Source organism: Mustela nigripes, chromosome 7, assembly GCF_022355385.1.
Source record: "Mustela nigripes isolate SB6536 chromosome 7, MUSNIG.SB6536, whole genome shotgun sequence".
NCBI classification, from domain to species: domain Eukaryota; kingdom Metazoa; phylum Chordata; class Mammalia; order Carnivora; family Mustelidae; genus Mustela; species Mustela nigripes.
The window spans coordinates 8,042,564-8,065,520 of record NC_081563.1 but is presented as its reverse complement, the minus strand read 5'-3'; the positions used below and the strand labels follow the sequence as shown (position 1 = coordinate 8,065,520).

At 51.4% G+C, this 22,957-nt stretch overlaps 1 protein-coding gene across 8 annotated transcripts in view; it reads right to left on the bottom strand.

The window, feature by feature from the left end:
* Nucleotides 1-13,833: 13,833 nt before the first annotated feature.
* The window catches only part of LPIN1 (lipin 1), a 67,520-nt gene continuing 58,396 nt past the window's right edge, over nucleotides 13,834-22,957 (bottom strand). For all 8 annotated transcript variants that reach the window (XM_059405162.1, XM_059405164.1, XM_059405165.1 and 5 more), the window contains 3 exons: nucleotides 19,461-19,575; nucleotides 18,596-18,699; nucleotides 13,834-15,551 (listed from right to left, as the gene is read on the bottom strand). In XM_059405162.1, the coding sequence (XP_059261145.1) occupies nucleotides 15,392-15,551; nucleotides 18,596-18,699; nucleotides 19,461-19,575 (379 nt within the window). In that variant the 3' untranslated portion in view covers nucleotides 13,834-15,391. The remainder of the gene's footprint in view (nucleotides 15,552-18,595; nucleotides 18,700-19,460; nucleotides 19,576-22,957) is intronic.

Below are 22,957 nucleotides of genomic sequence, written 5' to 3'. Positions count from 1 at the left end.
GTCGGACTTGAATAACATGGCCAGCCATCCGTGACAGCCCTGGGTTCCAACTATAGCTTATCCTCTAGCCTTTTTTGTTTCAAATAGTTTCTGAGCTTGCCGGACCCCAGCTCCACCAGACCCAAGGGGCACGGGCCATGTGTTTTTTTTCCTAGACCACACTGTGGCCCAGAGCAATCCGGCACATACTCAGGGCTAAATAAGGCAGGGGGGATTGAGCTGCACTGACCTGAACTGGACCAGTCTTAGCTTCCTACATCTATCCACGAACGTTCGCAGATGGAATCCAAGTAACTGTGGTAATAGGCGATGTCTTGAAAGGAACGCGTATCAACACGTCTTTGAGCTCCAAAGCCAGTGCGTGTGCCACTGTCCTGGCCATCGTCACCCTGGGGTGTCATTTCACTGGTTTCCTCATTTATTAATGCCTCCACACAACGCTGGGTCCGGGAGAACAGTGTTCCAGAGATACTATAGGGTTTTTTTTTTCCCTATAGGGTGAAGGGAAGATTTTTAAGGCAGGAAGAGCAGTTGCGACAATCAGCAGACTCCCAGCTAATTGTCCCAGGGCACACCTCCCTCACACATACACACCCGTCATACACACACACATACACACACACATACACACATACACACACACACTAATGAGCTAGCTGGAACAAATTCTGGAGTCAGACAGCTCTCAACTCCAGTCCTAGCTACGCTCTTCAATCCTTCTCTGGGATTAAACATTATCATCTGTGATGGTTAATTTTATGCATCAATTTGGCTAGACGATGGTGCCCAGATGTTTGGTCAAAGACCAGTCCAGATGTGGCCATGAAGGTATTTTTAGATGGGATTAGCATCAAAATCAGTAGACTCTGAGCAAAGGGGTTGCCCCTCTTCATCTTGTGAGGGTCTGTACCTACTTAACTGACAACCTTAAAAGAAAGAGACTGAGGTCCCCTGAGGAAGAAAGTCTTCTGCGTGCAGACTGCCCTGGGACTGTAGCTTCGACACACAGCATCGACTCTGCCCTGGGTCTCCAGCCTTCCAGACCTGGATTCCCCTCAAGTGTAGTCCCCAATTCCTTTATCTCTCCTCCAGCCCCGAGCCCCCAGATAAAAGGTATTAAAGGATAATCCAGGGATGAATGGTGCAGAACTGGGCTTTCTGGGACACTGAGGGATAAGACATTGATTTTCATGGTCCCAGCAAGAGCCTATCTTACTTACCTGCGAGTGTCCCACAGACAAACACAGGGCCAAGGGAAACACTAAGGCATGGCCGTGCACCTTCTCTCTCTGCTCTGCAGCATCACCTCGCTTCCCAGATGTGTCCACTTCTTTGGCTGAACAAACAGATAGTTCAGTCAGACCCCAGAGTGCATATTTGCTGGGAATGAGAAGCTGTCAAGTCCATAATCCACCACAAGTGAGGTACAACTAAAAAAAATTAGAGATGACTTATTAATATTTGATACCTTTGGGGGACATTTTGCCAGCCCCGGAAAGGTCTGTTCATGAGTATTGCTGCTGGAAAGCACTGGAATGTTTCAAGGCACCCACAACCCCACGCTCTTCCATGTGATCGGACGCAGACTAAAGCCAGTAGGGTGGCTGCTGTCACCAGACCCGGGATCTTTCAGTCACCGGACCCGACTCAGCCGCACGAGTACGTTCATGTGTGCTGCTGTCCTCCCAGTGGGACGTCACCCGCCTCGCGTTCTCCTGCTGCTCTGTGTACGTCACCAAAGGGTTTGAAATGAGAAAGATCAGGATATTCATTAAATTAATGCTGAGGTCACATTTCCCCTATTCTGAAATTCACCCCCCGTTCCATTCCACAGTGTAAATAAGTTGGGCCATATGGTCTCATACAGTCCCGGAAATATACAGTCAAATATATATTAAAATGTACACACACACACACACACACACACACCAGCACTTCAACTCATTTTTAAGCATTAACTTGCTTGGCTCTTATGCCTTCCTTGCTTGCGGACCTAAACCCCATAGTTTGTAGCAGGACTAACCTACTTCCCCTGAGATCCTGCAGACCGCTGGCCTTGAGGAACAAAGGACCAGAATTTCCAGAAGATAAGGTCCGACCACACTCGAAAACAGCCACCACTGACTGTGGAATCCTCAGTAAGAGAGAGCTGGGAGCCTTGATTCCTGGTACGGGGGAGGAGACTGGACGGTCTTGCCAGGATGCAGGGTGTTGGGCCACACGGGTATCCTTCACTGAGACATACCTGGGAGCCTTGATCATTGGCAGAGGGGAGGAATCTGGAAGCATCGCAAGACAAATGATATGCCACTGAGCACCGGCTTCTTGAGCACACAGCCTTCTCACCACTTCCTGGGCCTCCCCTTTAAAAGCCTCCTGCTGGGCGCCTGGGTGGCTCAGTGGATTAGGCCTCTGCCTTCGGCTCAGGTCATGATCTCAGGGCCCTGGGATCGAGTCCCACGTCAGGCTCTCTGCTCGGCAGGGAGCCTGCTTCCCTCTCTCTCTGCCTGCCTCTCTGCCTACTTGTGATCTCTGTCTGTCAAATAAATAAATAAAATCTTTAATAAAAATTTAAAAAAAAAAGCCTCCTGCTTCACCCGGATGGGGACCTGGTCTTTGAGACATTAGTCTGCCCTCTTCTCAGTTTGCTGCCTTTCTGAATAAAGCAACCTTTCCTTTCCCACCTATGCTTGTCTGGCGTGTACTGGTTTTCGAGCAGCAAGCCGCCGAACCCGAGTTCAGAACCAATCATCTGTCTGGTAAAACACACACACACATGCACACACACACACACGCGCACACACACACACACACACACACACACACTCTTCAGTATCCCAAACAGAGACAAGGTAAATTATCTCCCGTTTTAAAATTTCAACCTGGGAATTAAAGGCCAAAGAAATTGAAGTCAGAAATAATTCTTTCAAAGTTTTCATTTTTATTGTACACCTGAAATCAATAGAACACCAGAATTAGCCAGATGGGAGTTAAAATTTTTCAAAGTCTAAAAAATGTTTAAAACACACATTTCTCATTCTGCTCAGCGTTTGAGAGAGTTTCCTGATGAGATTGATTTCAGATGGGTTCGTTCTGAAACCTGCATTACCGATCCCTTTCCGCGGAAGGCGTGTGACTCTTCGAGCACCTGCAGAGGGATGGAAATCCAATGGCTGTCTCTCATATGTCCTGTTTTCCCAAAGAGCCATTAAGAGCCTCCAGGTTATCTTAGCACCACCCCCACACCCACAAAAGTTAGAAAACCCTAGCAAATTCCAAGCCCTGGAGAATTACGATGGCGGCAACTGTCCCTCATAGAGGTCAGAGATCAGCCCAACAGTGTAACAGAGACTTTGAAAATTTCTGGGAGAAGGAAAATAAATGTTACATATCCTTGGTTCCAGCCTCACGAGATCACCAGACTATCTGACCAGTTGTTTGACATGTTTGTTTGTTTGTTTCTACAAACACAAACCCAGCAAGCCGACTTGACCTTCGAGGAGTTTCATGGTGATAGTTGCCAAGCGACTGCTCTTTTTTTTTTTTTTTTAAAGATTTTATTTATTTATTTATTTGACAGAGAGAAATCACAAGTAGATGGAGAGGCAGGCAGAGAGAGAGAGAGAGAGGGAAGCAGGCTCCCTGCTGAGCAGAGAGCCCGATGCGGGACTCGATCCCAGGACCCTGAGATCATGACCTGAGCCGAAGGCAGCGGCTTAACCCACTGAGCTACCCAGGCGCCCCGCGACTGCTCTTTAGAAAGTGACATTGAAGACACCTCAGTCTTCCTGAAAACTTGAAAAATTTGATGTCTCCATATCTTATTAGAGGCTCTCTTCTGCCTCTTAAATTCTCTTCGTTTCTGTGTCCCCGGATGTTTCTAGCATCCTGATGCTGAACCAAGTATCAGGTCCACCTCCCCACCCTCCTGCCAGCAGAGCGCGGCGCGTTTATTTTTAGCTTCTCGTTTCCTGATAATTCCATTTGGGTTGTTGTTTTTTTTTTTTTTTTCCCTCTGCATTACCCAAGAAGATGGAATGTCCCTTGTGAAACAACTCCTTCCCCTGGCTCACAGAGGTCTTTATCTTTTTATAGATAAAACCCACAGTCATGCTGCTGCGGTTGAGCCCACAGTCTGGGGCTTTCAGATCTATGATGATCAGAGTCCATGATGCAAGGACTTCCGAGCCAAGCTCTCGACCCCACCGGAGGGTGCGGGTTCAGAGATTCAAATTCAGCGGGGCTGGGGGACGGGGACTCAGGCCGTCAGCGATTTTAACCATCTCCCTCATGCTAACTGCAACGTACAACCGTGGTTGAGAAGCCCTGCTAGGGAGACCTAGAAGGTTCTCTGCTGCTCAGCCCCTCCCCAGCATTGACCACCGCCATATTCTGACAGGAGCGCACAGCTGCTGCCTCCCCCTCAGGGCCAGTGAGACTCGAGGCCCACAGACGGCGTCTGCTGGACTCTGTCTTCCCACCAAGAACGCCCTCTTCGTCTAAAAGTCACAGGGTTTATTCTCACAGACAGCCAGCAAAGTGAGCCAAAATGTATGCTTTACAGCCCCCTCCACTTCTCGGCTGTGGTGTGGACAAACATGGTGAACTGATGGGCAAGTGGGAGGTAGATGCTGGGAGTGAAACCACGGAAGAAGCTAGAAGAGGAAAGAAGGAGAGCCCAGCGAGGGAGAACATACATGGATCCGAGGCCACCTGAGGCTCCCCGCCGGCTTCTCCTCAGGGCTGAGAGGCCAAGCACAGGCTTGGGCCGAGAAGTGGGAGGGAAGAGAACAGAAGCCTGAGGGCCCCACACAGGCCTTCAGAGCTGGGCCGCTGGGGACCCGGAGAGGGTCCAACCCTTGCTCCAGCCAGAAATGAGACCTGTCCTGGGTCGGGGCCAGGGGGGCCCTCATGAAGCAGGTTCACCCTTCCTCTTCCTGTGAAAAAGGCAGCCAGGCCTCACAGTGGCGCAGGGCAAGGGCAGGAAGCCGCTGTGAGGAAGGAGCCATTCTGGAATTCTCTGGAATAGAGCTGCCCTGGCAGAACATGGGTCTGAATCTTCTCCTGTCCACCTCATTGGGGACAACGAAGCAGAACCAAGCCCCTCTCAGGACACATTTCTGTCATGGTACCTGCCCCACGTCCGCACACAGCTACTTGAGATGTCTGTCGGCTGCTGGCCACGAGCTCCTCAGATCCTCTAACACCTGCCATTTTATTGGTCACATAGTGGGTCTTCAAGGTGTTTTATCCCTTCAGACATGTTTTTCACTTTCAGGTACTAGTGCTCAGGAAGGTACGAGACCCCACTCGGGCGGCACAAGGCAGCGTGTGAGTACAGGGAGCAGTACTCCCGGAACCAGCTGGTGGATGGAAGGAAAGGGATTGTCCTTGGAGAGCGGGACTAGAGAAGACCACCCGTCCCTTGGAAAACTCTGCAGAGAGGAGAACGGGAGAAGCGAGCTCCCCTCTTAGCCACTGGCTAGGTCACGTCTCCTTCTCAGCTCCCTGACTGTCGTGCTTTGGTTCTTTTTCCAATATGTTTGTTGGCATCCTTTTGTAATTTTCATTCCACCTTTTTTGAGACAGAAATCAGGTATTCATAGAGCTCGAAAAGCTCACGAGTGTTTACAAGAAGTCACAGAACAAAATCCGGCCCCGCCCACAGCCCTCCTGCTCTCCAGGCCTGACCCTTTTGGCTCTTCATTTCTGGCATTGGCTTATATATTTCTAAGCGGTAAGAACGTGCCATCATATTTTTATTCATCAAATTTAGATACTATGTGCGACTTACAGTAGAAGACTTTACCATCCATGTGCCCTCTTTTCCCATCCCCCACACTCCTCGTCTGACTACATGATATTTTTCATTTCTGTAATTTTGACTTCTCCTGGGTCTCATAGTTGCTTTACTTTTTTTGTTTTGTTTTGTTTTGTTTTTTTAATCGCTCATGTTTGCCAAGTATTGCTAACTCCTCCCTCTCCCTAAAACCTGGTCTGGAAGAAGAAAGCTTCCCAGAAGCATCTTACATGTCGTCAAATACGTATCTCCCACTTTTCCTTCCTTTTCAAAACAGAAAAAAATAGCCCATAAAAGGTTCAAGTGCCACTTCTCCAGAAGCACACTGACCCTCACTGTCACGGGGGTGGGGGCGGCCGCCCCCACCCTGCGGCTGCCCTGCCGCCGCTGCCCTGCCCCCACATTCGTCTCCTGCGTGAATCTCTTCCTTCATCTGTTCTCTCGTCCTGTGTATCAGTTCGGCCTGCGAGCTGCTGCCACACATAAACCTCGGAATCTCAGAGGGGATCACCATGGAAACATATTTCTCACCCTACAACATCCATTTTCGTTTTTGGCAGGTTGGCTGCCACACAGTGATTCAGGGACCCAGGTGCCTTTGATCCTGTGGCTCTGCCCTAGAGACCTTCCCTTCCAGTTGATGGATAGAGAGGGGAATGGGAAAAAGGAACACCTATTTTTTTTTTTTTTAAACTGTTCCGGCTCAGAAGCAATCCTAGCCCCATGGCTGCTCAGACCCTGACTCCCAAGATGTAGTGGCCTGGCCCCACCCAGATGTGGGGCTGAGAAGCTGGGAAACTTAGCCCCTGGGGTCCCTAAGAGTCTCACTTTTCAGCAAAGGCTCCACATGAAAGCAGGACTCTGTGGAGGACAGTGGGCCACTTCTGCCACACTCCTAAGGCTCAGGGTCTCCAAACTCCCGGACCCAGCCCCATTTTCACAGGAAGCCCCAAACCAATTAACATTCCCACCAGGATGTTATACATCCAAAATCCAGCAAGCACACGAATGTCATTCCTTTGTATTGTTCTGCTGTTGTCATACATCAGTAGCAAACAAAGAACAGAATACAACTCCTCGAGTCCTGTGGCCGCCAAGCGCACTCCTCAGCCCACGCCGTGGTAGGACCAGTCGGAAGGTTTCGGGTGCCCCGGGAAATCTCGCTGCTCAGCTAGGAGAGGGTCCGCTTGGCAAGAGCTTTGTTACTTATGTTCCATCTCCCCCCACCTAAGCCTAGTGGGTCCTTGAAGGTATTTTTGAAAAGGTCAAGCTCTGCTTGGTGAGAGGAAAAGGGTCTGGTTTGCATTTGTTTCTGGTCAAAACAGGAAGTGTTTACCCCCATTTTATGAAACGTGTCAGCTTTTTTAAAAAGCAAATGCTCTGTGGTGCACACAGTGATTCAAGCCTAAGGAACACATGCAAGCGGCTTCAAGTCCCTGCACAGCCTGTTCCCTGTCCTTGTCCTCCTGTTGCCGTCGGCTCAGCCAGAGCAGCGGTCAGAACCTCCCTTGCATGTAGGGTCCCTGGAGCTGGCTCACGCGATGGGCACACAGCGTGATGACCACCCTGATCTTAGCCCGTCTCACCTCCATGGCTCCAGTGGCCGCTGTAGGACCGCCTGGTGGGGGCAGTGAGACCCCGCCTGTAACACTTGACATGACGCTGGTTGTGGGGACCGGCGTTCCAGCTCTGCCTTTTACTAGTCAGAGGTTGCGTGACAAATTACAGTCTCTCTGAACTTCTATTTTCTCCATAAAATGGAGTGATGGTTTAAAAAAAAAAAAAAGATCTGAAATAGCAAGGATCATGAAACTGAGAGTCGTACCCTAACTTATGCTTTCCAAAGCCCAGACACTCCACTATCATGTGCCATGACTTGCTGCGTGGCAACCCCAGAGAGCCAGCAGGAACGAGAACAATCTCCCACTCCACAGATGGAAAATGCGACACCCGGTAGGACCCCAGGAGAGACAGCAAACAGAATAGGGGACAGTCCAGATTGCTCCAGATCAACTTTGTGGGGATGTACAAGGCGCCAGACTCTGTGCCAGTTGCTTTGAAGAGAGATAGAAGAGTGTGTCCTAATATGGGGCGCAGGGTCGAAACGGGATGACACCGGGGCAAGTGGACGAACCCCATTCCCTGACCTGGCGGGGCCTGGCCTAACTCAGCAAGCTGGGATGAATCGAACAATACAACATTCGGCCACCATTGAGAGAGCTTCGCGTGAGTCAGCTTGAAAGAGAGTCTGGGGAGGGTGAGGCCAGGCCCAAGAGGTGCCTGAGACTTGCGGCGGAGACAGAAGACCGGCCAGCAGCTGGAGAATGGGCAGCACTCCGTCTGCCGGAATGACAAGCCTCAAAGGTGCATTTTGCCGGTGCAGCCCGTGGGCACGCCTGCCGAGAAGCTCTTACAGGACATGCTTCAAGGAGCATATGGACATGCATACCGACCCTTCATAAGGAACCCGCCCCCCGAAAGCCATGTCTCAGTCTCGAGCTTGGTCAAATGCTCCCGTGGACGTGGAGGACGTGCTCAGTTTCGACGTCTGCCCTTATCCTAGCTCATGTTTTCAGACAGCGGACGTTGACAGCCCTCGTCTATTCCTTGTGTCTGAATTTCCGTTTTTATACATTAGCCACGGACTTGACGCTGTTGTAAGAAGATATCTACGGCCAGGTGCTGCCGCTGCCACCGAGGGAGAGAAAGCCAGGTCTCCTCTGAAGCCCAAGTCGAAGCCATTGTCCTCGCTTCCTCCTCCGTGGAGCTGGCAAGGGTACCTCGGAAGACCCCCGGTCTGGAGCCTTCTCAGGTTGGCGTTGCAAAGGTGAGGTGGTGGGAGTTCCAGTAGGATGGATGCAAACCAAGGTCGCACATGTCTCGAAGTATCAAGGTAAGATCCCTCGCCCCAACTTTCCTCCAGGTGCTGCGTGGATTGGACAGACCTCAGGGCATTGGAGCTGACTCAGCTGTCCTGCCACAGCTCCTGCGAGAGGAGGTACCTATTATGGGAGGAGAGGTGCCCCAGTCCCCAGAGAAAGCCACCTCCCAACCCAGGGTCCCCCAAACGCCATGCAAAGTCTCCCACCTGACCATCCCAACTCAGTCCCAAGGCAAACAAGACCATAATTCCCAGTTTCAAAACAGCTTTGTCTCCCTTGAAGCAGAGCTGCCCACTGGCCCCCAGAAGCAGACAGACATGCCTTCAGACCACAGGACACTCTGCGTTATTAGAGCACGACCACACACATGGGGGTTTGCAAGCAGTCACCCAGAATCTCTGCTCAGCGGCCCCTCTCTCCTCCCCACGTAGGGGCAGCTCTAGTTGGGAGCCTCTGCCTCCGGGCCCAGAGTACAGGCCCGCCAGGCTCAAAAGCAGAGAGCAGGCTCTATTCCTTGCCGAGGTGCTCAGGCACAGCTGCTGTTCTAACACCAGGTAAAGACGGCTTGAGGATCCCCCCTCCTCCATGGGCCGGAGAGGGGAGGCATTCTCCAGCTCTGGGGGTGGAAAGAGATATTTAAAACCCCTCTGGCTCCAGTCAACATCAGTAACTTCCATCGCTTTGGACAGCACAGCTGACCCCTGAGTGCCCCGTGACTCAGCTCACATTCCATCAGTCAGAACCTTGGACAGAAGGGTGACGAGCACCCCAGACTGCAACCCCCAAGGGTGCGGGTGCTTTAAGCACACAAGACGATGGCCGATAATGTCCACACGGAGGTCTCCTGGTGCTTCAGAGAGGGAAAATTAGGATGATGGAGTTGGGTAGTGCCGTGCCCAGCTCAACTCAAGAGTCCCCTTTCCAAGTCAGTGCCACGCATGTCCTATGAGACGGTTGACTGAGGGCCTCCCAACCCGGGTGCACAAATCAGCGACCGCTCATTCGCAGCCAGCGTCGATGGAAATATGTGGTCAGAACTTTCCTGTTGCTGCATTCTGCGGAAGGCAGCGCTAATGACGATTTGAAGGGTGACCTATCATGCCCAGAGATGGAAGAACCGAGTTGACAAATGCAATATAAAACACACATGCCTGTTGTAAACCCCAGTCCAACATCATTTCGCTAGCTCCCATTTCCCATCACGTCACGTCCATGTTCACTTGAGTTTTATTACTGTGAGAGTTTTAGCGACACTTAATTTGAAGCGCATTTTGGTTTTATTGCTGTATGAGGGCTATGGTTTTTCGTTGGTACATATTTACACAAGATTATATAAAAATAACTTAGTTCACTGCAACGTTTCGGAGACGACTATATTATTTGGAGGAAAAAAAAGGAATACTGAGTGGGGTTTGTCCACTTTGCTCCCCTTCTGGTCCTAAGAAACGCATCGGTTCACATACCATAAACGGACTTCTGTGCAAAGTCAGATGAGAATGATTTCACTGTAGAAACCGAGATCTCTGGTATCATCACCTTTTGTACCCGGCATGAAAGTGAGAACACAAACTTTTGTCCAGAACCAAGTTTCTCTCAATAAATCAGAGGTTAATAACCACATCGCTCAATCAGCAAGCACTGCTTATTTTTTAGGATATCTCTGAGTTATGAATCAAGACGACAAGGAACAAAAACAAAACCATCAAGCCACTCTGGAAGGAAAAAGACGAATTTCCCGAGTGAGTGTGTTGCTTGAAAACCGTATAAACCATTTCTTCTTAGCTTGGCTCTGTCATCCATCTCGGAAAAGGATGTTTTTACAATCAGAGCAGAAATATGACTGGCGCTCGGACATTTACATTTCTTTGTTGCAAAATGAATGTAACTTGTGCAGATTCCAGCAGCAGAGAAAGCAGCAGAAGTAGCGGTTACTTTCCAAAGTGAAACTTAAAACCACAATCTCCGGGCACACAAAAGGCAGAATGAGTCACCGGAAGAGGCCACTTGCTTGCAAAACTCATTAAAGGCAATGCAGGGCTGAATGGACTTCCTGCGCCAGTGAAAAGCTAGCTGGCATCAGGACAGCCCCTCCAGGCTCCCACAATTTGGGGGAGGAAGGGGGCCATCAGAAATCTGGGTACAGCCCAGGTCTGCCGTTCACACGCATCCAGCTGCCCGTCTCAGTGAGCGGGCGGAGTCCCCTCCTGGCCGCCGCCAGCCCACGAAGATGCCGATGCCAGGAAGGGGGCTGAGGCTGGCAGCCGTGCATCCAAGGGTTGCCACGGCACCGCCTGAGTCAATCAAGCTCCCATAGTGAGTTTCCAGAGGACTGCCTCCTGGAAAGGAGCAGCTCATTTTCTAGCCAGGCCAGGTTAGTCCAGGGCAGAAGCAGCCCCAAGGACCCGGGTGTGGGCCTCCACTGTGTCATCTGGAAACTGAGCGTGCACCAGAATCCTGGACCAGCCTAGGTAGTGGGACCCACGCTCCTGGTCTGGTTCAGTGGGGCTGGGGTCGCACCCAGGGACTTGCATTTCTAACGAGCTCCCAGTGCTGGACCTGCAGGCTCTGAGAATCACAGATCTAAGTGGTTCTTCAACCTGAACAACAATCACCCACAAACTGCTCCCTCCTCCGAGCTGGTGAGTGATGTCTGGCCTTGGGCTGTGCCAGTCGGAGGCACTCTGGCGCCCAAACAGTCCCCGTCGGGCACGCCTCCCCCTCCCCACCAGCCCTCCACACACCTGGCCAGTCTCCAAGACAAGCACAACAGGGAAGGGCCTTTGTCAAGCCCAGATGATGTTTTAAAGGCTGTGCCTCCAAACCAAAACTGATTGTGCCCCCAGGTGGCCACTTGAGGCCTGCTAGATTCCAGGGCCCACCTCAGTGGGGTCACATTCAGGGTTCCTGAGGGCATCAAGCATTCCCCACAGACCCACCCGTGCAGGGATGCTCCGCAGGTCTGGGATGCAGCACGAATGGGAAAAGTGGTCAGAAGCAGGAGGAAAGCAAGATGGGCGTTTTAAGCACTTCTGTTTGTTGCAGAGACGGATGCCTTCCCACCACCCCCAGGCCCGTGGAAGCAGGGCAGTCCTGCTCCCACCCACCCCCGCCCCGTCCTCTGCCCCCTCTGAAGACAAAGTACAGACACACAAAGGGAGGGAGATGAGCGCTGGCTGATCGGACACAGCTCTCCCGAAGGGCTGGTTAGAACACTCCCGCTACAACCAGGAAATCCAGATTCCAAAGAAGTTCGGCTTTTCACTTGAACGAGGCCTGCCCAATTTCCTCCGCGACCGGGACTATGTTCCGGGGCTGCTCCAGGGCCGCACGGCCCTCCCTTTTCTAGGGATGGGCACTCTGAGGCCCGCTGTCCGTGTTCCCCAGGCTCCAACGAAGGGCTGCTGAGTCCGGCTGGCTGCGTCAGTTTCGAAGACCAAGACAGGAAGTATTTGAAATATTCAGGTGTTTACAGCTGAGACACTGGGGAAATCCAAGCTGCCGAACTAGTTTTCCTGCACGCGTGTGAGAGCCACTACAGCACCGGATGGAAACAGCATAGCCTCGTGCTGCCGCTGAGCCAAGGGTGGCCGAGAGCAGGAGCAGGTGAGGATCTCCAGGCCAGAGAGTCCGGCTCAGGCTGATTTTTACTTTACAGATAAGAGAGCCTGCAATCTGAAATCAGAGGAAATCTGCCATGGTCAGCGCCATAAGGGGAGCTTGTTTTGTTTTCAAGACACAGAAGCGTTAACTCTGAGACACCCCCTGTCCTGCCCCGCCTCTCCTTTGGAAACCCGGGAACAGCTCTGGCCTAGGCTCTCCCCTCCCTCTGGTGACTTCTGCCTTCCGACCACCCTAGAGCCTCCCCACGGGGCTCTGCATGGTGTGAAGTGCCTCCCGTGGCGTTACACTCAGGGATAAGGACCTTGGTTTCCTGAGCCTCTCCAGTGTCTCCTCCTGCAGCAGTACCTGAGCATCTCATTCAAGACCACGGACCAGAGCCTGCTGGGTGCCTCATGGGTCATGGGCCAAGCCCTGGGGGAACCTGCACGCACCACACTAGCTGAGCCCGCTCTGCTCTCGAGTCATTCCCACCGGGAGGAGGGGCCCCGGACACAGCCCCTTTGCCTACGGAGGAGCGACAGCACTGCACCAAAGGCATCAGGAAAAGACTGGCTCTTTCATTCCCGATATTGAACAGGTCCATAGCCTTAAGGATTTTTTTTTTTTTTTTTTTGAGTAGACAATAAAAAATGCTTGATTTCACACCCTAGAAAGCAACTTAGTAGCTCACCAAAACACTTTGAAATTCACACGCCTGATTTGCAGAGAAATCGCTCATCCGTCTCCTTTATTACAACAGCTTTGCCGCCGGCACGACACCGTGAGGCACCGCAGTGACTGGGGTCACCGTGCTGGCACATACAAACACAGATCAAGTATTGTAAATAAAATATATTTGAAGTGGTGATCTCAACCTAAAATGGAAAAGGGAGTTCCCCTCGAAAAGTCTAATCATCTGTCCACGTATCAGGTATGTAGTTCTCCCTAGTTACATGGGATGATCGTTGGATGATGTCCCGTGGAGGGGCTCGTCTCCACAGGGCAACTGGGAAATGTGGGGTCCAGACACAGCATGCCGGCGCACGACCACCCACGGGGCTACTGGGTAACAGGTGTGTAAAGGCGGATAAGCCAGCTGAAAGAGGCAGGAGTGCGGCCACGTACAAATCTCATTTTCGGAAGCCACAAGGCAGATGTGAATGTTACAGCCCCTCCAGGGGTCACGCTCTGGGTGTGACACACATCCGAGCGTGTCACCTCCTGGAAGGCAGGCTCTGTTTCTGAGTGCAGTGGCGTCGAGGCGTAAGGTACAGCAAAATTAGGAGGGCAGGGTTGCAAGCTCTCCCACGTCCACACAGAGAGTGACTGCAGCTGGTCGTCCTGATGGAGGGTATGCTAGGTGGCAGGACATGGGACACACAACCCCTCCTCAAAGCCGGAGGCTCCCCCATGCAGGGGACAAAGTACGCTGGCCCCTGCAGGCACGTGACCTCGTGCTCAGTTCACAACGCTTCAAGTTCACCCCGAAAATACCCTCAGGACAGAATTAACATAGCCTCTAAAGGTCACTAATGAACCAGGCCAGAGTAGTTAAGGCAGAACTATCTTTAATTACTTTTAATGCCTCCAAAAGGGAATCTGCACATGCACGTTCCAATTCTAGGCAAGTCTGTGGTCGACGACACAGGCGGACAGTTCTGTAAAGGCTCCCCTTGCTAACAGAGCCCACCAGCAACAATGAAGGCAACACCTCTGGATTTTCTTTCACAGAAAGAGTAAAATTTCATTCATCTGTTGCAGGTTCTGACTTTATGACAATGCAATTTAAATAGGAAAACATTTGCAATCACTGGGGTAAAACACTCTCTAAAAAAATAATACTTCACAAAGGAAAGCAAAATCTTTTACGAAAATAATTCTTTCACTTTTCAAACTGTTCTCTCCAGAGGCCAATTTTATAAACGAGGAAAGGAATCATCTTCCGCCAGCGTGAAGAATGCCACTCGAAGTATTACCCACTCGCCCTTAACTCAAGCGGGAAAAGCGAGGGAAAATAAAAAGTATTACCCATACACTCTGAAGGAAGGTCAGTGTTGCAAGATCTACAGAATAAGGCTCTTTGGATAGTCTAACGTCTCTATCCTTCTGATGTGTTCATGACAGCTACAATAACATACTATGGCTAAAATTCTCCTAACAATAACCCAATCAGAGTAAAATAATAAATAAGAGTATCTACAAAGCACATAACGTCTTGAAATGATTTTCGTAAAACCACCTCCTTTCTTTGGAGAGCTCCCAGCAGAGATCGACACCATCACCACAGGGCAGGAGCTCTGCTCGAATCCGCGTTTCCAGCTGCACCCGGCTGGAGAAGGGAGCCGGCGGAGTGTCGCGCTCCTTCCAAACACTGCCCTAGGAATGCTGACTATAATCTGAATTTAAGGCATTGCAAAGTTAGAGAGAGCCAGACAAAGCACATTCTAAATAAAATGCCTGCCACAGATGCATTAAGGCATAAATAGTCCAGCCTCGGCCACAAAAATGGGAGGGGAAGTATACCAACTGTCTAGGCTATCTCTCACCCAAGGAATTAAAGAACTTATGGGCTACCCATGAGACCTGCCGGCAGAGACTGCTGGGAGACACCCCCAGGCCGAGCCTGTACAGTGAGGGGGGGGAGACCCCGCAGGGGCAGGTCTCGAGACCCGCAGCCTTCCCGCCACGCGGGCACAGGTGGCACACCCCGTGGGCAGGTGGAAACAGGCCCTCCTCGGCCATGTCCCGGGGGTGCCTCAGCAGAACGGTCATCGGCAGGGAACCCCTGGCAGCCACCTTGGCACAGGAACCAGGCAGGAACTGCGAGAGGGGACGCAGGGCAGCGCAGCGACTGGCTTGCAGCCGCCACCGAGGGATGCCTTCCCGCCCTCAACGCACCCGCGGCCTCTAAAGTGCACCACTCACACCCCACTTAGAAATGTCCACCCCGGGGCATGGGGCAGGGAGAGAAATGCCCCTCAGATTCCTTTGCTTTTAAGCAAATGACCGCACACCAGGCTACTGAGCTCCTGCTCCATGGCTCCCAAGGCCTATCCTTTAATCGGGGGCGCCGGTCTTCACATGACGTCACGAGGCTGCCGGCAACATCTTACGCTGAGGAGGAATGAATATCCTGGTTTTCAAAAGGGGGCGGTGGCTCTCTCCAGAAGGTAAAGTTACTGAAAGTGTCTGAGCAGGGGAAGTCCGAAGAGTGGCTTCTTTTCAGCAATGGGAAAACGTGGTCGACCACTTCGCAGAGTCTCACGTACCTGCAGGGAGAATGAACAGCATCAGGGCCTCAGAGGGACCCCCGTGCCCTGGCCACGCGGAACACCAGCCAGGTCCCCCTGTGCTGCGCCTGGAAGCTAGGAGAGACCCACAACCCTGGGAACAGACCACCCTGCTTAACCCGGTGGCAACTGTTCTGGAATAATTCCTCACTAATGAAGAGGAAATCAGTGTGGGTGCCAAGTAGGACTCAGATAAGGCCCCCCGGGGCGAGGCGGGTGAAACCTGACTTGGCATGGAAGACCAAAGAAGGGGGACAAGTGAGAAATGGGGGGCAGGAGGAAATCAGCGTGACAGTGGACAGCTGCCTGCCTCGGAGCTCATGCCCGAGCCTACAGGAAGAACCTCAGATAAAAGTGTGTGTTTAGTGCAATACAGACAGCTCTGCTGTGCAAGGAAATGACCCTGGGCCTTGGGTTAAGGAGACACAGACCTGACCTTCAGCTATGCCATTTACCAGCTGAGTGACCTTGGGCAAATGGCTTCATCCATTCTAAGCCACAGTCTCCTCAACTGTAAAGGAAAGGAAAGGAAAACTGCCCCAGCGTCCACCAGAGTGAAATAAAATAACGTATGCAACCATCAAATCACATATTCGGTGCTCAGTGAATTTGTCGACGTCCACTATTAACATTAGCCCTCGCTAATTGTTAGCCTTTGGGAAGAAGCCTTAGCTCGCCTGAGGGACAAGAGACCGGGGATCCACTCCCACACTCAGGAGCTGTGTCACCCTGGGTGCGCATCTCGCCCTCTCTGGGCTTCGGGCCCTCCATCTTTATGGCATACAGAGTGGGACCAGAGGAGTGTTTCTCAACATTCTCTCCCTCCATTTTCTGTGTATTCCCAAGATGCTACGTCCTAGTCTCCTTGGCCTATACTACAAAAAGAAAGTTGCTGTGTTGAACATGCATTTTCAGACCTCCGGGCGCCTCCAACCAGAAATTCTGACAAGCTCAGGGTCCCTCTCCAGTTCCAATTTGCTAAAAACCAAAAAGGACTTTCAAAACAAACTCCAGGAATTAGCATGTTCTGAGGCATCAAATACCTTATTAACCAAGGATGAGAGTGTGTATTTAATAAAGGAGCCCCAAAGGGCTTATAAGGAACATCGTGCTTGCACAGAATGGGGAAAATCTCCCCTAACAAGTAAGAATTACGTCTTTCCTGAGGATTAAAACAAATTTTTAAAATGCCTCCTGGCTTGAAGACCTACTTGCTTGAGTTCTGTGGCTGTGGGAGGCAGCCCCTCCCCATGGGGAGCAGCTCATGGTGTGTCGTCAGGGTGTGTGACAGGCCCCCGATCCAAACTGCCCAGTGCTCTGGGAGCCAGCCGCGCCCCAGCCGCGCCCCAGCCGTGCCCCAGCCGTGCCCCTCTCGCACACAAGCCATGGCAAAGAGCACGGACAACCCCCCCGTCTGCCATGGGCCCCTACCCATCCGATGTCTCGGACACGGTGTCCCCGGATCCAAAAAGACAGTCCCAAGTTAGGTGCCAGAGACAGCATGTGCTCTCCAGGGGAGGGGGTGCTCCCCCACCCCAGGAAGGGCCTCCTGTCCTTGGCCTGGCACGAGATCGCAAGGCGCCAAGTTCCTCCCACACAGAGATCTACCCAGGCCAAGGTGCCTGAACCTCAGAGTCTCAGAGAAGGGGATAACCCCACAGGCCTCCGGGGTAAACCTTCTTGGGGCTGCGACCCCGTCCTGCCACCTCTCTTGTGACAGACCTGTCACCGGGCTGTGGCCATTTCTGGGCAGTGCCTCATCAGTTCATGGGTTTTCTGACCCTGAAGAGTGATCTCTTTGACCTTCTCCAAATCAGGACACGCTTTCATGGGGGGGGGGGGGGGGGGCGCGTTGGGCAACACTGGGGAATGCGGGAGAGAGGGCCCCCGATGCTGCTGGGGCCACTCCAGACGTGGCCGGGGGAAGGAATCTGTCCCTGCTCTTGTTCTGCCAGCCAGGAGGGAGCCCGGCACCGTCCCCTGTTCTGAAGGACGAGGGAGGCTCTTGGCTCCGTCCCCCTCTCTCTCCCGGTGTATCCTGAGAACTGCTTAGGAACAGGCATGACTGGGGGAAGGAGGCACGTGGGCAGGCCCCTGGCTCCCTCCAGCCCATGGAGGCTAAAGTAAGCTTGAACGGGCGTAAGGATCACCCTGGGTGTGAAAATGTGCTCTAGAAGAAACCTAAATCTCTCCTTTACCTAAAACCACCGGAGGTGCCTGGAGAAGACTGTTCCCTGCGAAGCTGCTAGAACCAAACCCCTAGTTCAACTCCTGCCCACGAGGCGGACTCCTGCAGTCCTCCCCGGGGTCACTCAGGGCCACGGGCTCTTTTCTAGGTCTGCGTAGACGGTGCAGCCCCTGAAGCAGGCACGGCAGGAGGACAGCCGTCTGCCCGGTGCCGCCCGCTGGGCAACACTCACCCACACAAGGCCTGAGGAAATGCTCTCTACTCTCACGAGGGAGCACCCCGGAGCCAGCACACCCAAGTCAAGGAGAGTCTGCGCCGCCCAGGACGCGTCCTTTCAGACACGAGCCCACTCAGCCCACTGCCCCAGGGAGACTCCGGGGCTCCGACCGCAAGTATGAGAGGAATTCTGGCAATTTCTGGTGAGAGCAGGGTGGCAGGTCGGCGTGCGAAGACACAGAGTTTCTCGTCCGTAAATACAGCTTCACATGACACCTCGATTCGGTTCCATTTCCAATTCGCACGCTAGGCTTTCAACCCTCCCTTGGCCAATCGAAACCACTAGTTTTGAAATTCATGCGGTTCCCCTCAGTGGCAGAAGCTAACCACTCGTTTAAATTGTTGACCCAGAGGGGCTTCATTTAATGCAGATTGTCCAAAAATTAAGTTTTGGACAAACTGCCAGGAGTTGAACTGTATTTTCTTTGTAGGAATCCATGATGAAAATATAGGCAACAAAGGACAAAAAGGCAGAGTGTGAACTGTGAACATGCTTCCGAGATGGAGACTCTAACAACGTAAGGACACAGCGACCCCCCAGCACGCGCACGACACTCACGAGGAGATGTTGGTCTTTGCGTGTTCCTGTACGAGCTCTCCTTTGGGATTGACGGTAAATATTCTGTTCAAGGACACTCCTACTTGCTTATATGAATACACATCCTGTATGTGGAAAAGTAAAATTAGGGGGAAAAAAAGAGAGCATTATAAACACAAATACGGGATATTTCAAGTTTGATGCACTATTATAAAATTTTCATTAACCAGAACTCTACTTCCAAGTAGTGCAGAGAAAAAAGTGTCTCTGGATGTGAAATTATTAAATCAGTTTCCCCGTGGGGGCCTCCGCGCTCATCCTGCTAGAGCTGAGCTCATGAGTAAACAGGCTCCCAGGGCCCCCTGCGATCTGACAGCCCTGCAGGCTATGCTCTGACCCAGTTTCAAAAGGGGGATCTTCTTACTGGGAAGTTAGTACCAAACTATATTATCCAGAACGCTAAACTCTCCAGCAAGTCTGGGTGTACACCTAAAAATCTCCAAGCACTTCTATCACTAGACGCTACAACGCTCTGAAAACCTGCAATGCCCAGTTGCGCCATGGTGTGAAGGCCTGGCTTTGTGCTTCTCTGCCAGTAGCAATGGTCTAATCCTATTCTAGGTTCTTCTTGTTTGACTAAATTAGCAAGTGGTTTGGAATTTGAAGGTTCTAGCCCCACATTTCAAGCTTCAGACTGAAACCCACCAGCCAATCGTCAAAGAAAGCTAGAGACCAGACCGTGAGGTAACTGTGCATTTCCTCACGGCTAATTCCAGCAGGAGGAGAATCTGGCTCCCCATGGGGTCAAGACCCGCCCTGCAGATGGCTGCTGTCAGAAAGGGCGGTTATTTCCAGACCTCTTATATACCCCCAATTTACTACTTACAGCCGGTCGGTTTCCAAAAGCAGCATAAAAAGGTTCTGTATTTGGAAAAAACAGGTTTTTGATGTCTGTCAAACACTGGACTTTAAACTTCTCTGGCTTCTTCTCAATCACTTCTCTGTTCAAACAAACAAATAAATAATGGATCAGCTTGAGAGGAGAAACTTCCTTAACACCAAACTATTTTTAAATTCACGGAGGGTGAATCCTTACTTCCAAGTCCTCCCACAAAGAAAAACGCTAAAGACAACTGATTTTACTAAAGACCTCCACTGGTCATCCAAGGAAGAAAGAATTCCAGACACAGGAGAAGAGAGAACATCTCCAAACTCATTTTATGAGGCTGACATAGCCTCAGAAGCAAAACTGAAAGAAGAAAAGCATGAGCGGAGTGTGGGCCGATCTCACTCATGAATGTCAGTGCAAACTTCCTAAATAAATCAGCATGTGCAAACTGACTGCCGCAAAGCACCAAAATTTGATTCCAGGAATGCAAGAGCGATTCAATACTTTAAACCGACGAATGCAGTCCAACACATGAACAGATCAAAGGAGGAGAAAACATACCATATTAATAGACACAGACAGGTGGTTGATACCGTTCAACAACGAATCAAGGTGAAAAGTCTGAAACCCGGAATAGCAGGGCATACTCCGAACCCACAGCAAACGGCCTGGTAACAGTTAAGCAACAGCTGGCCATGACCACCATTTCAACCCAGCACCGTGTGGCAGGTCCTCGCCGGCTCGGGGACGGAAGGAAAGCATGGGTAATGAGGATTGGAAATGAAGGAAGGGAAACTGTCGCCAAAAAGGTAGATACAAAAAGGGAATTTACAGATGAATGTTCATCATTAAAAAGGAATCAATAAGACTGCTGGTTATAAAATCAGTGTACAAAAAAAAAAAAAAACTAGTGTACAAGAATCAGTTGCACTTTCATGCACCAGAAGCAACAAGCAGGCAAAAATGTAATTCTGTAAATAGTCATTTAAAATTTATAATGCCTAGGAATAAATCTATAGTGGAAGATGTGTCAGACTTTTATGGATAAAATCATAAACTTTGTTGAAATAGATTGGGGATGTCCTAAATGAAAGAAGACACCATATAAGTGAATTGGAAGACCCAATATTACGAGGAGATACTGACTCTCCCTAAACCGAACAATAGATCCATTATAATGTCAGGCAACCTCTTGGCAAGATCTTGTCTGTATGTTTTCAAAAAACTCAATCATCACAATTACACAGAAGAAAGAGCAAAGGCCAGAAACCAAATCACACCTTTACAGACACTTGATTTATGAGCACAATGACAGCTCAAAGCAGGAGGAAATAGGGCATTGTTTCAGTAATGATGCTGGGACACTGGAACATCCCTAGAAGAGAAACCCAAAAAAGGGAGACGATGGGCCTCTCCTCGATACGCAACAATCAGTTCCTGGTGGGTCACACACCTGCACCTGAATGTGGAAGGCAACACCATCAGATAAAATATAGGAGCCTCTCTCTCTGCTCACTGCCAGGGAAGCCCTTTTTAGTACCCAAACAGCACCAACTACAGGGGAAATGACACGTCCGAGCACATGAAATGACCAATTTATGTTCACCACAAGCCATAAACTGGGAAAGGCTCTTCGCGAAACTGGTGAGAAAGGCTACAGGTATATAATCCATCACACACACATAAATCACAAAGAAAACTGGGGAAACACTCGAGTAGGCACTTCACAGAAGATGAAGCCCAAACGGCCCGTAAACACAAGGGGAGAGACCGTTCACACCCACTGGACCGGCCCAGATGTAGATGGCTGGCAACGTGTTGACAAGAAAGCAGAGCACGGGGAGAGCCTGGACTCCGCTGTGGGGGCGGAAATGGGCTCAGCCACTTTGGAAAACAGTTCAGAATGAGCTAATAATGCTGAACCCAAACATCCTCCGTGGCCAGCAATTCCAATCCCAAGTGCGCACCTCGCAGCAACTCGTCCCGTGTCCCCCAGTGCAGACCCAGGAAGCGCTGCTTCGATGGTGAGATCCTGGAAATGACCCAAGTCTCCACCAGCAGCGGGTTGTCCTACACCAGGACACCACACACAAGTCAGAGCAGTGGGTGGCAGCTCCACTCGGCGTTCGTGGGGACATGACGCTGAGCGAGAACAGCAGGCTCCAGAAGAATGCGACGCGTCCCCACAGGCCACACGTGTGCGTGGTTGACGGTATCGGTTAGGCCCCCAAATACATGCACTAGAACTGTTCCAGAAAGCAGGGAACGATGAACACGAGATTTGGGGAGGGTGGCTACCGTCGCTGCTTGGTGGGGAGGGATGGGGCTACCAGGACTCCAGACGGATCCGCTGACCTTCGGCTTTAACCGGACGGTGGGCTCCGGGTGTGAGGGCCTATTCAGCCAGAGCGGGCCCCACCCTGGTTGAACTGCCATTTTGTTGTAAAACGTAAATGGACTCTGCCCCACCCCCACCAAGGGGAACTTACTTAAAAACAAGTCCCGGAAACCAGTCCCACGTAACAAAGTCCAAGTACAAGGGTGGGTGGGGCCAGGTGGAGGTATCCAATCAGCGGGGGCGCATACTGCCTCCGAGCTACCAAGGAGTATGGGCCCCGTGCTTTGGGTCCATTTTGGGCGCCAATTCTGAACTAGATGATAGGCTGGTTCAAATGTCTACTAGGGTAAATTGTAATTCAGTTGGTCACCCGTGTGTGACCTAGCAGGACTGTGCAGCTTTCTCTGTGTGTTACAATTTCATCGGCCACCTGTGTGTGGCCAGGCCCAACCACATGGCCTTTGCTCTATAAAAGTTAGTCTGGAAAGCAGGGAGGGGTCGTCCTCTCTATAAGGGGCTGCTGCGGCCGGTCTGTTTGACGGTCAGTCTGATTCTTGATACTTGGTGCGAAATAAAGCTTTGCTTGACTTTCTCTTTGTATGAGTCTCGCTCCTTTAATCATGGACCCATTATTGGGGTACCCATTTTGGGGGGACGCAACAACTGGTGTTCACTACCTGATTCGCATTTACCCTTGCACGTAGCTAGAAATATTCTTCTGTACCTACTCAAAGTGTAATTTGGATGGTGGTGGTGGTGGTGGTGGTGGAGGCGGACGGCCAACCTGAGCATCATAAGACCCCAGGGCTGCTCCTGGCTCTGCACGGACTTCTGCGGACTGCAGAGCCTCCCCTAAACCAACACTGAAAGAGTCCTACATTCTGCATCTCGGGACCCCACTGCTGACGGGACGGTTATGATTTCAAACTTCAGTCCACTCAGGGGAAACCATCCAAATGCAGCTTCCGGCTCTGTCTCCCTCTCCCCCTTCTCTCTCACACACACTCTAGCACCTGCACCAGTGTGTGAGTGTGTGGCCAGCGGGGAGGAGGCTGTCACAGGCATCTATACCGGGTGAGCGGGCACAAGGATGTCACAGGCATCTATACCGGGTGAGCGGGCACAAGGATGTCACAGGCATCTATACCGGGTGAGC